General features: G+C 41.3%; 3 protein-coding genes across 3 annotated transcripts; 2 read left to right on the plus strand and 1 right to left on the minus strand.

Moving 5' to 3' along the window:
• Positions 1 to 1,336: 1,336 nt before the first annotated feature.
• On the minus strand, positions 1,337 to 4,298 carry LOC134204365 (calpain-7-like). Its single transcript, XM_062679190.1, has 4 exons — positions 3,165 to 4,298; positions 2,428 to 3,106; positions 1,994 to 2,202; positions 1,337 to 1,931 (listed from the first exon to the last, which is right to left on the minus strand). Exons 1-4 carry the CDS (start codon positions 4,065 to 4,067, stop codon positions 1,557 to 1,559), a joined length of 2,166 nt encoding a protein of 721 aa, XP_062535174.1. The 5' UTR covers positions 4,068 to 4,298; the 3' UTR covers positions 1,337 to 1,556.
• A 6,691-nt stretch (positions 4,299 to 10,989) lies between these two features.
• LOC134204361 (peroxisome biogenesis factor 2-like) lies at positions 10,990 to 12,144 on the plus strand. The gene is made up of 4 exons (XM_062679184.1): positions 10,990 to 11,145; positions 11,204 to 11,281; positions 11,349 to 11,981; positions 12,042 to 12,144. The coding sequence occupies exons 1-4, from the start codon at positions 11,113 to 11,115 to the stop codon at positions 12,132 to 12,134; spliced, it is 837 nt and encodes a 278-aa protein (XP_062535168.1). The 5' UTR covers positions 10,990 to 11,112; the 3' UTR covers positions 12,135 to 12,144.
• A 950-nt stretch (positions 12,145 to 13,094) lies between these two features.
• On the plus strand, positions 13,095 to 14,151 carry LOC134204359 (protein transport protein Sec61 subunit gamma-like). Its single transcript, XM_062679183.1, has 2 exons — positions 13,095 to 13,214; positions 13,568 to 14,151. The coding sequence occupies exon 2, from the start codon at positions 13,585 to 13,587 to the stop codon at positions 13,789 to 13,791; it is 207 nt and encodes a 68-aa protein (XP_062535167.1). The 5' UTR covers positions 13,095 to 13,214; positions 13,568 to 13,584; the 3' UTR covers positions 13,792 to 14,151.
• The last annotated feature ends 2,144 nt before the right edge of the window (positions 14,152 to 16,295 follow it).

Consider the following 16,295-nt stretch of genomic DNA (forward strand, 5'->3'; position numbering starts at 1 on the left):
ATGCTTCGATGATGGCGTCCAGCTGTTCCGTCGCCACCTCGAAGGCCGAAAGCCCATCGCGTTTGCGGTTCATCGCTTTCACAAGCCATGGGCCGTCTATAACCTCTACCGGCGGAGCCTGGGAGATGGTTAAGTGACCCACGCTGGCGCTGCGCACTGAGCTGCCGACTATTGCCTCTGGCCTCCTAGGCGGAGACCTGAACAACACACCTCTTGCGAAGGGGTTTTCGCCTACACTACTACCACTAATTGACGAATTGACTTGGTTTTCCATTTTGCTTGTCATAAGACGAGTTTGTACAATCCCATTGAATTCTACCACTTAAGTGGCTTAAGTAAGTGGTGGAATTCAATGGGATGCTAAACTCGTCTTATATTTCAAGTGAAGACATTCCACTAAAAAGCTCAACATAATTTTCTTAACATTTCCATTTTGGTCCCACGAGTTGCTTGGGAAAATAGGTCCACCACGCCAGAGACCAGCATGACGCGGTAAGGGACAATTACTGTGGAGGGTGCCCAGGTACCCCACAGGCTCCGTTATAGAGGCCTAGCTCATTATTTCACCCCCCTGGCCATGCATCCCCTCGGCACGGGTCGTTTAACACCTTGGGATTAGGGGTTAGGGACGATGGTCCCGTTGGTCGCACCCACTTACTCTAGCTGATGTCAGAAGGACAACAGTGCCCAGGCTGCACTAGCAGCTAAGTACAAAACCCTTAGCTGGCGGTCGATTGTCATCGGAAGACCCGTGGAAGTGTGAGATTGGAACTTGTGAGGACCAGAGCTGTGTAGGTCGCTCCTTCCAAGGTGTCAACTCACCATTTCGCAGCCCGTGTGTGTATGTGTGTGTGACTACGTTATGGTCACCAAAATAAACTGACCATCCGGATACAATATGTCCGATCGTCTCCCCTACTGAATTACACTTCCTGTAGCGGTCCTCCACCTTTTTGTGCAACATATAATGCCGTGAATCGCAAGTCAGTCCCATCTGTATATGGAATCCATATACGAATGGAACAGACTTGCGATTCTGGCACAATCTCAATGCCAGTAGTTCATCTTCGCAATTACCCAGTCCATGATAGCTACCAAGAATCCTTTGCTTTCTGAGAAGAGTTCACCCAACACCAGCCACATTTTCGACGACGCTCCTGTAGATCGGATGTGTCCAATACAACTCCTTCAACGCCAAATGCAGGGCGCTGAATCCGTGGAAAGCTACTCATATAGCGCGAAAAATTTTGTGGCGGTGCTGACTCTCCACTAAGTATCCAAGAAGGAACATTTCTTTTTGATTAAAAACATACAATTAAAATGATCAATGATTTATTAACGAAATAAAAAAAAATAGTTGGTACGTATTCACAACTAGATAAGATTGACGTGGTCATTTCTTCGAGCCACTAAAGTAACTTTCCGCTTTAAGCTAACGTCATCAATATGGCTAAAAATAAATCCCTTGCACAACATTGGCTGTAATCGCATTTTCTTTTAAGTTACTATAATACGATATCAGTCCCATACGATCATAGGCAGCCCAGATCCGCCGTTCAATTCAGCTTTTCGATGACTAAATTCGTTGTTGATTTAAATTTTAGGAAAAACGGCGACTCCTGTTCCGGCAGGAAAGTGGACGGACGCAACTGATAAACCCCCGCGGGGATGCCTTCCAAATCCAACACGCAAAATCCGGACCTATAGCTGCCGGTACTCTGGGTTATAAAAGGGGCAGTCACCTCCGGATCCTCCAGCGATGTAACGCTCAACTCCAGTCCGACTTGATAGACTTTGGGACCACGAAGTTCAACCACTAACTGGCTGGATTCTTTGGGGCCGATGTGCAGCCGATAAAGCGGATTGTTTTTGTAGGTTTGCGGGTGGTTTGGGCATCCGCCTGCCGTGCGCCCCTTCCAGTCTCCATTGATCTACGGGATAATTAAAAGTATTTAATATTTGTCAAACACAACGCGGGTAGTGAGTTAATTACATTTTCAACTGTTTGGAAATGGTTGTCGATTTTCTTCAATTCGAACTTATCACGACAGTACGCCCGCAACGAGTAGTAGATCGTTGCCGTTTTTTCATACTGCGATATCACCAAAGTGTACTTGCGTACCGAACTTGGATCCAGGCGTATTTTGCACAAGTAATGTGGACTGTTGATCCTAACTCCGTCGATGTAGGGAGGTGGATCGGCTAAAATAGAATACGAGAATGATTAATAATTAAGTTCAATAATAAAATCTGTAGTGAAAAGGGAAGTCTGTTCTGCGATTATTATTATTTTTTTTTTTGGTAGATGTTCATTTTTTGACCTTTAGAATTAGGTTTTATGATCAAAATAAAACCTTACTTCTGCTTAGCAAACAAGACGAAGATTACTATGCGAGTAGAAGCAGTGTTATCACATATTATACTTACACGGATAATAAACCCGTTTCCCGTTATTCTTATAGACCAGGACCGTAATATATTCTCGATTTACTCTGAAATCCTCAATCGAAGTGATATGTCTTGTCAAAAGTATCCAAACCGAACCCTTCCCAGCAGGTACGGTGAGGCTGAATTGTGGATTGTCTCCTACATTGTAGGCATCTTTGGTAGGTCCCACACCCGCACTCCACGACTGATGAATACTGTAAGTGTACTGAAACAGAGCTGGGTCCCAGTTCAGGTAGAACACATCGAAGAAGTTCAAAATGGAATTGTAATCAATCCAGAAAACCCCATTGTCATAATTCGCAGCGAGTTTTGGGTCGTAATTCAACTGCTGCTGTAGCTCAGCGGTCCAGTGCACCGCATCCAACTCGGAATAGTTTCCACGCCAACGCAGATGTGACCAAGGATTCTTTAGTTGGAGCAATTTCACTCCGTCAATTTCCTGCATGTCCAGCACGGCATAGGCATGGGTCGACACAAGTCCCGTTCTTTCCGCTTCTGCATCCGAGAGTTCGCCAGTGGCTACGGTTACCAAACAACGTCCAGCGCTAAGCCCTTCGCTGAGTCGATTAAAAACTGCATCGGCATCAAAATCTGGATCCTTCGTCCTAATTGAAGCCCTCTCTGGAATCCAACCCGTTAAGGCATGCAAGTCAATGTTCTAAAATATAATTTATGAAATAAATATCACATCTGGAAATGAGAAAAAGTTGTCTTACACTATTCGATCCGGGAAAATCGTATCCTCCCATCAGCTTCATGTAGGCTTTCTCCATCAGGGACACCCAGAACTCATTTTTGTTACTCGAATACGAGCAAAGCAGCTGATTGTACCTTCCCAGCGGTAAGCAATCGTCAATCACAACCTTTCTTGGAATTCCGTTCACGTGCATACGGACCGAGTACTTTCCACTCGGATTATAGATCGGTTCATCTCGACTATTCCTAGGGTAAATAATCGACGTCAAGATTCTGCGCTTGTACTTCTTCTCATATAAAGAGGCCACTGCCAGCGAGGCCACAAAACTGCAATCGGAAACCACCGTCTGACGAATGCTATAGAAGTCTGCATGGTCCCCAGCTATCAGTTCCGGATTTTCACTCAGTTCGCTAACTTGAATCCACTGGACAAAGTCCCGTTTCTGTTTAGGGGCCAACTCAAGCAAACCATCGCGATCCGTAAAAGGAATCGAAAAGATGAATTTCTCCATCAAATCAATGTCCATGAATGGAACATAAACCTTGGAGTTGATGTGCGACGTAAATTCCAGCACCTTCTTTTCCTCACTGGTATAAGAAACCTGAGCCCCACTGACTTCCAGCTTTGGACTGTGAACCGGACTTCTCCCTGAGCCGATGCCACTTCGCACCGGATGCATCGTATGCTGCGGGACAACTTTCAAATCTTTTGGTTTCGGAACATATTTGATTCCTTTCAGTTCCTCCGCGCGCTCTATTGCCTGCTTGGCGAACTTGTTCAACTTGTCCCGTTTTTCTCGATCCTCTATACGAAGAATACATTCCACTGCCTTGCCATACAAATCGATGGCTAGCTCCTTCTGGCCAGCTTCATCCGCGTCAAGGGCACGGGTCAAAATTGTTCGTACTTCCGACTCTGACATCTCTAATGGACAACACTTTCACGGGTTTAACAAAGTTCAAAGTGCTTAACATATAGTTTAGATCCTGAGAAATTCATACCACATTAATAACTTTTAAAACATTAAGAACTTTATTCACTTTATATAAAAATTTTCACAACTTTCGAGGAATGAGTCAGCTACGCTCTCTACGAATACGTCTTCTGCTTCTCAAGCAATCAAAAAACAAACATTATCAGTTCTTTTGTTTTGCTCCAACCATCCGCTGTTTAGAAAATTGATTCCGTTGGGAGTTCGTACCTTTGATATAAAGTTCATGTGCTATAAATGGAATATAGAACTCTAAATGAAATAAGGCATTTTATGAGACAGATCGAAACAGCTGTTTTTCTCGTGTTTATCTACTTTGACAATTAGTGGGAGCCCGTTTGTTTGGTAATTTCGCGCCGTACATTCCGATGGGTCCCATCATCAATTCTGCCTGTTTTACTTTTCGTCTACCAGGGTTTTAGAACATAGATTTTCATATGATTCTTAAAATGTATCGTTAGATAATTCATACCATTGCATTCTAAGCATGAAATGCTGAAGAAAACACGAATGAAAAGTAAAACGTTACAAACATTATTTTGTGTTCGGACCTAACGGAATGTTCACGCAGAATCATACCAAAACAAAACATCAGAAGTAAATAAACGGGCCACCGCGAAACGTCTCATAAAATGCCTTATACAGAGCTCGCCGAATATTGGGAATTGACTACATATCATCGCAGAAATAATTTAGAACGGCATCCAACAAATGGTCGAGGTTTATCTCGTAAATCCGATTGTCAAATCCGTACAAATGAATATAAACGAAATCACAGCACAAATTTCAAATCATCGTAGGTTTTCTTTCGTTTTCCTTCGTGAAATAACAGTTAATCAACGTTCAACACATAGAACAATGAATACTCTTGCGTGTGTAAACAATAAATTGCTCCCACTGGTTATCGGATGAGCGCAACCCCGTGGCAAGACATGCTTTTCAGCGTAGCGAACATCTTCATGAATATGTCCAGCATACATTTTGAAAAGTACTTCTCCCGAATCGTGCGTTTACAAGCAACTAAATTTTATCCAAACTATTGTTGGCTACATATTTTCAAATTATTCAAAAATAATACCAGCTATTATGGGCATGTAAATATAATCCTAAAACATCTTTCTGCACACCATTTATTTCATTTCAAATTCACTATTGAATGTTGTTCGAATTGCATCCCCGGACCATTTCAACTGTGATGCTCATCACAGTATAAACAATAATATTATGCATCTCGAGATAATATAGAATACTGCGGCTTCCTGCTGGTTGCTTCTCAGGTAATCGCAACGGTCACTAAACACAACAGAGTCAATGAAAATCTCACCAACCGTATGCACTTGCCACGATAAACACTCTCCATGTACTCAGTGACTCCGGTTGCCTCTCACTAATACAATCGAACACTGCTGTCATTTCGCGAAAAGCACGTGGTTTTGTTTTGAGCGGGATAATTCTGCCTATCTTTTAACACGGCGGCTATCTTGACGTTTACCTTCACAGTCGAGCCTGCGAGTGTAAGACCGCCGCAGCATTCTAGAAAAAGATAAGCGCGACAATAATATCTTTTGTTTGATTCGGAGCGGGAGAAGAAGTTACGAAATATGATTTCGTGTAGCGTTTGATTTCACCTATCGATTCACTCCAATTCGTTAGTTTATTATATTTTATCATCAAATAACATAATTCCCATGGTCAAAGATGGAAATCTTGCAAATTATTTCGAAAACAATTTTCAGATTTAACCAAAACAAATAGTAAACAAAACACATAATGTTTATTTTCGTACAATAACAACGGACGGTAATGAGCTACCGTCCGTGGACATGGTGGCTATTGTCAAACCCCTTGTGGTAGTATAGGACGCCAGGGGGGTGGATGAGCGAGTTCCGGATAAGCAGGGGGGTAATTCTCGCTTAATTTTTCAAATGGACCTAAGTAACATTTTTTTCATTAATTAATTTGAATACAGCAATCAATAGCTTTCATGTTGTTCTGTTGATTGCGCTATTCAAATTAATTCATGGAAAAAATGTTACTTAGGTCATTTTGAAAAGTTAAGCAAGAATAACTTGATACTTGATACTTGATGTGCTACAGCTCTTTAACAAACCTACGCTGAATGTGTTGGATTAAACAATGTTTGTTCCTCGTAGAAACTGGCGATCTGGCAACATTGTACCCAAAAGTTGTTGGTTCGCAGATTGACCACATGGGTACTAAGTGTGAATGTGTGTGTGTTTTTGATGACAAGAATGAACTAAAGATGTAAATAAATAAACCTTTTTTTTTCTATTATGCCACCATGACTCGTACTGTGTAGTCGACTTTTATTTCGTTGTTCCCGTGAAAGTTCCCGTGTTGTGTTTTTCTTTCTCCCGCGGCTGGTTCCGTTTGTGTTTACCCGTTGCGCTGTGTCCACCTCTGCCCAACAGGTTATGGTGCCCAGGGAAGTTCCGGATAGAGGAGAGAAAGTTGTGAGAAATTGCTTGTCCGTTCCAGTGTCACAGACTAGTGTTCCGTGCCTTAAAACGAAAATGACGGAGGTGAACAAGATTTCGTTTGCCAAATTGAACAATCAAAACTGGCAAATATGGAAATTTCGAATGGAAATGATGTTAACGAGAGAAGAATTGTGGTACGTCATTGAAGACGAAAAGCCAGAAACGGTGTCGAAACAGTGGACGCGAGACGATAAGCAAGCTCGTGCCACTATCGGATTGTTTATTGATGACAATCAGTTCGGTTTAGTGAAAAACGCGAACAGTGCGAAAAAGTTCTGGGACAACTTGCGAGAATACCACGAGAAGAACACGGTTACCTCGCGAGTGTCTCTGTTGAAGAAGCTTTGCGGACTGAATCTGCAAGAAGGAAGTGATCTCGAGAATCATTTAATGGTGTTGGACGATCTGTTCGATCGATTAACGAACGCGGGTTTGGAGTTACAAGAAACCCTTCGAATCGCAATGATTCTCCGGAGCTTGCCGGATTCCTACAGTGGGCTAGTGACGGCTTTGGAAAGTCGTGCCGATGCCGACATCACCATGCAACTGGTGAAGTCGAAGCTCCTCGACGAATTCGAGAGGAGAAATGAACGTGCAAGTAAATCGGCGGTGGACATAGGTGAAACAACAGCAATGAAAAGTGTGGCAGTGCAACGTGCGGCAACGTCGGAGCGGGTGTGCTTCTTCTGTGGAAAGCCGGGGCATTATATTCGAAACTGCCGGCAGTATTTGGCGAAGAAGAAAGAAGGAGAAGAAGACGATAGTAAGCCGGAAAACCGAGAGAGAGAAGCAAAATGCCAAGCAAGTGAACAACAACAATGGTGCCGGTGTATGTTTTATGGCTGGATGTGAACAACAACGAGAGTCGTGGTTTGTGGACAGTGGTGCCAGTTATCACATGACTAGTGATAAGAACTTTTTCAAGTCGCTGAAGAGCGTGGATGGTCCCGATGTGATTTTGGCCAACGGGAAGATTGCTGCCACTGCGGGATGTGGTGAAGGCTCCATTCAGTGTTTTGATGGAAACGACAATGTGATCCAAGTGAAGCTTAGTAATGTGCTATACGTCCCGACGCTGACAAGTGGACTGATTTCTGTGGACAGACTGACGTCCAAGGGCTTCACAGTGAATTTCGAAAAAGACAGCTGTATGATTCGTGATGCGATCGGCAAAGGAGTTGTGGCAGGAGAGAAGCACGAGTGTTTTTACAAACTGAAGTTGGCTTAAAATGCAGAGGACGGTGAAGTGAACATCATTGGAGCAGTGACGAATAATGGTGAGCAGTGACGACAAGAATGCATTACTGGTGAAGGAGGAGCATACGATAATTCTGGTGTAAAATGTGTATACGAGGCCAACCATTGAGATGGAGTGTTGGATTAAACAATGTTTGTTCCTCGTAGAAACTGGCGATCTGGCAACATTGTACCCAAAAGTTGTTGGTTCGCAGATTGACCACATGGGTACTAAGTGTGAATGTGTGTGTTTTTGATGACAAGAATGAACTAAAGATGTAAATAAATAAACATATTTTTTATTATGCCACCATGACTCGTACTGTGTAGTCGACTTTTATTTCGTTGTCCCCGTGAAAGTTCCCGTGTTGTGTTTTTCTTTCTCCCGCGGCTGGTTCCGTTTGTGTTTACCCGTTGCGCTGTGTCCACCTCTGCCCAACAGAATGAAGTATCCTTTTCCACTGGACTCGATCCTGGGCCAATCACTTCCAGTCGCCCTGAACATTGAGCGTCCTCAGGTCCTCTTCAACTGCAGAAAGCCATCGTGTACGCGGACTTCCATGAAGTCTGTGGCCTCTTCCGGATTCTCTACTAAATATTATCTTGACGTTCTTCCGGTATACGAACAACGTGTTCAGCCCACCGTAGTCTGCCGTGTTGTATAAGCCTAATCACATCCTGCCCTTTATACACCTATTACAACTCGTGATTCATGCTACGCTGCCAGAAATCGTTCTCCTGTCTACCGCCGAGTATTATCCGCAGTATCTTACGCTCAAACACTCCGAAAGCTCTTCGATTAGCCTTAATGTCCATGTTTCATGGCCGTATAAAGCCACCGAAAGAATCAGAGTAGTATACAGCGCGAATTTTGTCTTCGTTTGCAGACTACGGGACTTAAGCTGGTTACGATGTCCTAATAAGCCCTATTTGCAGCTACAATACACCTTTTAACCTCGCGGGTAACATCATTATCACACGTCACTGATGTTCCAAGATACACAAATTCTTCTATCCACTTCAAATTTTTCACCATCCAACACCATTTCACTACCACCACCACTAACCGAGCCACTAACGAACCCACGTTGATTGCCCAGCAACCATGTACTTCGTTTTGCTGGTATTGATCGTGAGTCCAATCCTCGCTGTCTCCCTCTTAAAAGGCGCAAAAGCCTCTCCCACGGCACGGCGATCAATCCCAATACAGTCGAGATTCGCTGGTTGGGATTTTATTACTTGGGTCACTTTTTAGTTGAGCCTCCGCTGGTTGGATCATGGCCCAACTAAAAAGCAACCGTACGTCAAAATTCAATGTAAACACGGAAATCGGGATTGGGCATCACTGGACATTATTTGAGACGTTCAAGTCGAAATACACGCCCGCATAATTACAAACTGTACATGGATATTTTCCCGTGCGGTCGACAACAGTATCCTTTACTGTTGACAACTGTAAATGAACAATCTCATATAAAGTTTTAACAGTTTGTGGTACGGTTATTTGACAACTAACAATATGTTGAATGGGTTGTTAAGTTATGTCACCATAAAAAATCGTCTGTTTTCGCTTGCAAAATTTTCGCTCAACAGTATGATAAAATGTTGACATATAATGCAGGAAATAAAGAACATTTTAGAGACAGCATGTTATATATGTTGACATTTAGTGATGATGTCGAGCAGTTATGGTTGAATCGATCGAAAAGTATTCGATAACCGCAACGTAAACTGTGAAGCTATATCTTACATCGTAATAATGATTCTGACCATATAACATGTTGTTTTTTATTATGCGGGCGTGTTCAAATTGCTGTCAGTTGGCCCAACTAAAAAACCGAATTCGTTAGTTGGGTCGAGGTCGTGGCTCAACCAACGAATCACGACTGTAATATCGATAAATATCAGCAGCTTGTAGCAGCTTGGAACAATCGTTCTGTGTCCGAACATCTTTTGGTGTTCGAAGTTGCGAGCACCATTTCCGTTGTCATCATCATCAAACGTCACGATTCATAAGGAATGACCGGCGTTGCACATATTATGTTCCTATAACACTTATTGATGAGATTGAGCCTCGCCTACAACGGAAACCTTCGAAATGACGATTGATGCTACCGAGCATCGCCGCAAATGGGATGAACATTCTGCAAGATCAAATTTTAATTGAATATTTGAGAACTGTAAAATTTTTATGACTATACTTACATTGTTTATATAAAAATATCGCAACACCAATCAATATTATCGTATAAAATCATAAGATTGATTTACTGTTTAGCGGCAACGTTGAATTTAGTAAGAAAAATCTCCGGGAGATCCAAACATCCATGTTGTGCGGAATTGTCAACAAGATTATTTTTTCACCCATAAATTGGTAAACTTGATCACCCAAATATAGGTAAGACAAACTTTTAATAATAATGAGTGAAATTCACCGTTTTTATGAGTAAATTTTGCTCATAATGTCAGTAAATTTGCATTTACCCATATATGGGTGAAAGGATTACGTATTTATGGGTAAACTAAGCTAAGCGTGTAGAGCGTTCACCCATAAAACCCGCCTGGTCTGCTCCCCGAAATCTCCTGCAATTGGTATTAGGGGCCTTCCACAAATTACGTAACTCTGTAGAAAGAGGGAGGGTCAGGCCAAGCGTAACGTTAAATACAAAAAATTAACCTTCCATACAAAAAATGTTACGAGGAAGAGAGTGAGGGTCAAAATTCATCGAATTAAGCCTTACGTAATTTGTGAAAGAACCCTTAGTTGGCGGCATAAAAATTGGGAGAGTACCAATTTTGACTATATGGTATGTCGTTTTCCATTATGCAGGGAATAAAATATTTCAATATAGACCAAATGTGGATAGACCAATTATGGTTTTAGATTGAAATTCAGTCTATTTTAGCTTTTTTATTGTTATCTAATTATTTATGGCTGTTTATTGTCTGTGGTGTAGCTATAAATTTTTCCAGCGAGAGCGGCCAGTTCAGTTTTCGGCGCAACGATATTCACCCGAGTTTTGTATCAAGGCGTTACATTCGTAACCTTTTGATCTCTACGTTACGTATTCCTTTCGAAGCAATTTTCTAACCAATTTTCTTCTGATCGTAAAAAGAAAATAAAGTCACAACAAAATAAAAGTGATAACAGCACTGTGCATATTCTTATGAAAATAAATAAAATTTAATTTGGTAAATTTTATGTTCCAGGTTTTGTGAAAAACAGTAGCTTGTAAAAAATGAAAACTAATTTTGTCCCACGGGTGAATCAGGTAAACACAATTCTGGGTAGCCTCAATCCTATACTCTTAACATGCTTGTATTGATCAGCTCGATTCTATTCAACTTGACATCGAAATAGTCAACATACTAAGGAATCAAGTCCACAGCGTTCTACGGAATCTCCCGGTACGTACCCATTCTTTACATCAAAACTGACCTCCTTATTTACAAACTGTTCAATGTGCTTCTGCAGCCTGGCGTTCTAAGCCGCTTCCAGCCCGAAATAAATCTCCTAACAGACTCTACCTTATGGGGCCTCTCGGTCCGGAAATCGTTTGCCACGTTCGGCCAACAAATGCTTTCCATCACCTACGAACAGGACCAGCTCAGCGCGGGGAAACTTAAAGCCCATTACGCTTTAACCGTGGCATTGGGTTACTTGAAAGAATTGATCCAGTTTCGATTGACCGGTGTCACCTTCTTACAGCGAATGATAACGATCGTAGAAAACTGTCTAACGTGTCTGAACTTCATCAACTTCTTCCGGTTCCTCCGAACGGGTCGGAAGCCATCACTTGTGGATTATGTTCTGCGGTTGGAACACCACTCGATGGATGGAGCCAAACGAAGGACTGTTGGGTATTCGTATATGACGAGGGAGTTGATATGGTCCGGGTTCATGGAACTGCTCGGATTCACAATACCGATCGTTAATTATCATGCTTTGAAGCGCCGGTTAAGGAACATGTTGAAGCTGGAAAATGCAGCGTGGAAAGCGGATAAGATTGTGCTTGATACCGGAAGCAGATGTGTTTATTGCAACGAAAGGGTTACTCTACCTCATCACATGGGATGTGGCCATGTGTTCTGTTACTATTGCCTGCAGGTAAGCTTTTCCGAGACTGGTATTATATATTTGAGTTTTTCTTTTTCTTGTTCATTGCAGGGAAATCGACTGGCGGATAGTGGATTCCAATGCAACGTTTGTGATTTTAGAAGTGAAATTTTTGAGCAGGTTGTAGCTGCTGCATGGGTTTAAAATATTTTTTGACGTAGAATTACGTCTTTCGGTAAGATAGGGGGTCATTCGAAAGTTTCAAATTTGGGACCGTCACGAAAAGAGGTCAGGAAGTACGAGCCAATAACTCAGCCGTTTTCAAAGGCTTCCGGAGATTTGGAAAGAATTAATCAAAAACTCTCCAAGATTCTGTACACCTATTGTAATCAATTGATTCAATGCATTTAAGAGTTGGAAAATTCAATTTCGTTGGCCAATGTTGAAATTGCTTTTAACAGTAAATTGACTACTTTCCGGCTATTAGCCGTCCGGCATAACATTGTTGATGATCAAATTTGCGTTCAATTTGCGATCGTATTTTTAAAACAAACCCTCTACTTTTTTTAATAAGTGGTTATTGGTGATAATATCGACTATTAATAAATTGTTATTGATTTTCAAATAAATATTTTTATTTTGGTAAATTGTTAATTTCTATTGTTTGAAAGAAAACTTCTTGTTACAGTACTTTCACAAAACACTAAAATTCGTTGACGCATGCTGACTTCAGGTTGACTTCATCTTGACTTGGCCTTGGAAAAGCCTTAATTTTTAGGCACAGACCCCATGGCAATATAAATATTTGAAATATTTAAGACATCAACTTTTTGAATGTACAAGTTCATTGACAACTCGGCTCAAAGCTAAAGCAGACTAGGAGGTTACGATAATAAGCGAGATTAAGTTTTACGAACAAAAGTTCATATTAGATGTGCAATAATCTGAATTTTGATTATGAATTTAAATTTTTGACCCATCGTACAATCGTCACCAAGCGTTACTCCAGGTAACAGCGCTCTGACAGTACGTAACGTTTCGGCCATTTTGACCCGATGACGTTGCGTCGGATTTACTTCGCGTTCATCCGACGTGGAATCAATTTTTGACAGTTGAGGGTTCAACACATCAGCACGGAGCACCGCGAAGGAAAGGCAAACAAATTCATCACACTTTTCATTTGGAAGCCCGTGCAGAAGCAACGTAGTTTGTGTGGTTTGTGGAAAAGTTTTATACTTCTCGTGCTATTTTGTGTGAATTACTGCTCCATCGACGCTAATAAAAGTATGTATTGTATAATTATCATAACATCTACAAATAATTTTCAGTACTTCAACTGAAATTTGAATAATTTGTTTGGGTGTAATTACCTTAATTTTTTCGCTGAAAACCCGTATTTATAAGCCAAAACTGTTCAATTATACCAATTTTAAATAATCAAAAAGTAATTGCATGAACAATATCTATGAATTTCGTAACAGAATTAGAATAAAATGCCTAATTAAATTCTGTTCAATTGCACCCGACTGACTTTCTCTGCCACATCTTCAATAGCTACACTGTAGTAAATATTCACTTCACTTTTAATTACTTCAATGACTGATGGTAATTGTTAATAAAAAAAATCTCCATTACAGATTCAAATCAAACCAGAATGGATCAAATCGCCAAAATCTACGAACCGGGCCGTTCCTTCGCCAAGGACTCGATCCGATTGATCAAACGTTGCACCAAGCCCGACAGGCGCGAGTTCCAGAAGATCGCAATCGCCACGGCTATTGGATTCTGCATTATAGGATTTATCGGTTTCTTCGTCAAACTGATACATATTCCGATCAACAACATCATCGTCGGATCGTAAGCACGGCGGCGAGGCAGACCGAACGAAGTGGTGCCCCCTGCACCGCCCAGTATCATTAGGGGTTTGTTGAATTTTGTGTTGTGACTGAGGAGCTACTGCAGTTATGAACTTGTCAATCTTTAATCCCCAAAATCGTCATTCATGTCATGTATAATCAACAGCCCTTCGATGAATTGTCTTTATATATTAAGGAATCCAACACACTCTTTAGCTTTTAGAGGAACGTTTGATAGTGTGGGGTTTGTGCGGATTTGGCTGAGCGATAAGGCTTGCTGCACGTGCAAACGAGAAGAGATGATTTAAGTAAACAAATTGATTTATCTTACGAGGAAATAATATATCTTATTGTTTCATAGTAAATTTAAGTTCTGTTCTGCAATAGGAAATCTGAGAAATTCTTGTTTTTGCTCAAGTGCCATACACTTCCTTTTTGTCCTCTTGTTTCTTTAATTTTCGAATGATTCGTTTATGTCCACTTCCTGCAAATTCATCAAACTGAAACGATTGGGATAAATATGAAGAGTGAGACTGTCGACAAGTTCTTTAGTTTGTTTCACTACTTTTTGGGATTTCGGACCATGAAAGCAAAGACAAAAATTAGTCTTTGATGAAAGTATCATCGAATGAAAAGTATCAAGTGTTAGCCTCATGAAACCTACTTGGATACCTAATCTAGTCTTTGATTACAGCGTCGATACACTCAGGTCCGATTCCACCGTGTGCAGCCAACGTGTTCGTCGCCTTCCACGAAGTCACCGGCCTCTATCCGGTTCTCTGTTAAATAAACGCTTATTAGCTAGGAAAATTACTGTAATGTAATTATGCTAATTTTGCGCTAGTATTGTCGGATAGTGCATTGTCCACTAACACTAGCTGTCTTGGCCGAGCCGAATGCCTTTGACATTCGTCGAATATCTGAATTTTCACGGGCTATGAACTCACAAGTAACTCTATAGTGTCAGGGTTGTAAATATTCGGCAGCACTGGATGAAGGTGATGTTTTTTTATATCATTTTTTTTATTTTCTTCCTGCTTTGAAATCAACCTCACATTTCCGGAGAGGCAGAAAAGTAAACAACAGAACTCACATCACCCACAGCCGCGAAGATGAAATTTACCACAGCAAAATGTACACATTCACCCAGCAAATTGAAAAAAATCACCACGCGTTTAAATGGGCCACTCACAGTCATACGGTAAGGCGCGAACTGAGCAGCATGTCAGAGCAACTTGTGAGTGGCTGAATGCGAAATTGAATAGTCGGTGTTGGAAATGATTTTTTGGCTGCACCCAGTCGCACTCACCACGGCGGCGATGAAGGCGACAGCAGATTTTACTGAGATCCATGTTTTTCACTGCATTGACTGTGAAATATTTCTACCCTGATAGTGATACATAGACGAAGAATCAACAATTCGTATCATATTTACATATTTTACTTCTGAATAAAAGCAACATCTGGTCATGGTTTACTATCATTGGCTATTTTTCCAGTTTCAAGAACATGGATCAAACAACAATATCAGAAAATCTCAACCATAATTCATTCGCATCGCTATAGTTTTTGTATACTTTACTTTACTTTACTGTGCATTTACTCTTTTACTTCTTGTGGCTCTTCGTCTATCACTACCGAAGGCCAAACTGTTTTGTTTTCTTTCTTAATTAATTTCTTTTTTTTTTGTCTTTTTTCTCAGACCATCTTATACTTTTGCTTCTCCATCTATTTCCACCGGAGAGCAGTTCTTTTTCTTTTTTTTATATCACATTTTTCTCTTCTTTTTTTCATTCCTCTCTTTTAATTTATTTTTCTCCTTCTTTCCCTCTTTTACACAAAAAATAGCTACTAACTGCGCCATGTCGTGGCCGAGCGAATGCCTTAGACATAACTATGTGGTAGTAGCAGATTGTATTAATGTTTGCGAAACAAAAATGGATTATTCGAATCCAAACGAAACTGTTGATCAAAGGCACACTCCAATCTGTGCCCTTTTCAAAAGATTGGGCACATGATGCCATCCAACCAGCCGGTAGGCAGTTGTTCATCCTCCCATATTTTTGGATAGTGTGTGAATCGATTGATGCAGCTGCAGCTTCACTGTTTTTCAGCTTGTCTAGATCCTCATCCAGCGTTGGCGGTTCCACAGCTTGACCGTCACCGACGCTGTCCATTCTGTCCATCCTTCTCCTTTCACCTTCATTTTCACCGTTCAACAAATCTTCGAAGTGCCTCTTCCACCTGGCTACTACCATAGACTTCTTCTTCTTTTTGGGATTACATCCTCACACTGGGACAGAGCCGCCTCGCAGCTGTTCATTAAAGCACTTCCACAGTTATTAACTGCGAGGTTTCTAAGCCAAGTTATGTACCATTCGTATATCGTGAGACTAACACGATGATACTTTTATGCCCAGGGAAGTTGAGACAATCTCCAATCCGAAAATTGCTTAGACCGGCAATCGGGAATCGAATCCAGCCACCCTCAGCCAGTGGTGGAAATCTG

The sequence above is a fragment of the Armigeres subalbatus genome, unplaced genomic scaffold, assembly GCF_024139115.2.
Source record: "Armigeres subalbatus isolate Guangzhou_Male unplaced genomic scaffold, GZ_Asu_2 Contig543, whole genome shotgun sequence".
Lineage (NCBI taxonomy): Eukaryota > Metazoa > Arthropoda > Insecta > Diptera > Culicidae > Armigeres > Armigeres subalbatus.

Excerpts from the sequence above, each read along its gene's own strand:
- LOC134204365 (XM_062679190.1), bottom strand. The coding sequence starts at position 4,067 with ATGTCAGAGTCGGAAGTACGAACAATTTTGACCCGTGCCCTTGACGCG. Across the intron at positions 3,107-3,164 it reads ATTTTCCCGGATCGAATAGT|AACATTGACTTGCATGCCTT; the intron begins GTAAGACAACTT and ends ATTATATTTTAG. Across the intron at positions 1,932-1,993 it reads ATTTCCAAACAGTTGAAAAT|ATCAATGGAGACTGGAAGGG; the intron begins GTAATTAACTCA and ends ATTATCCCGTAG.
- LOC134204361 (XM_062679184.1), top strand. The coding sequence starts at position 11,113 with ATGAAAACTAATTTTGTCCCACGGGTGAATCAG. Across the intron at positions 11,146-11,203 it reads TTGTCCCACGGGTGAATCAG|CTCGATTCTATTCAACTTGA; the intron begins GTAAACACAATT and ends TGTATTGATCAG. Across the intron at positions 11,982-12,041 it reads TCTGTTACTATTGCCTGCAG|GGAAATCGACTGGCGGATAG; the intron begins GTAAGCTTTTCC and ends TGTTCATTGCAG.
- LOC134204359 (XM_062679183.1), top strand. The coding sequence starts at position 13,585 with ATGGATCAAATCGCCAAAATCTACGAACCGGGCCGTTCCTTCGCCAAG.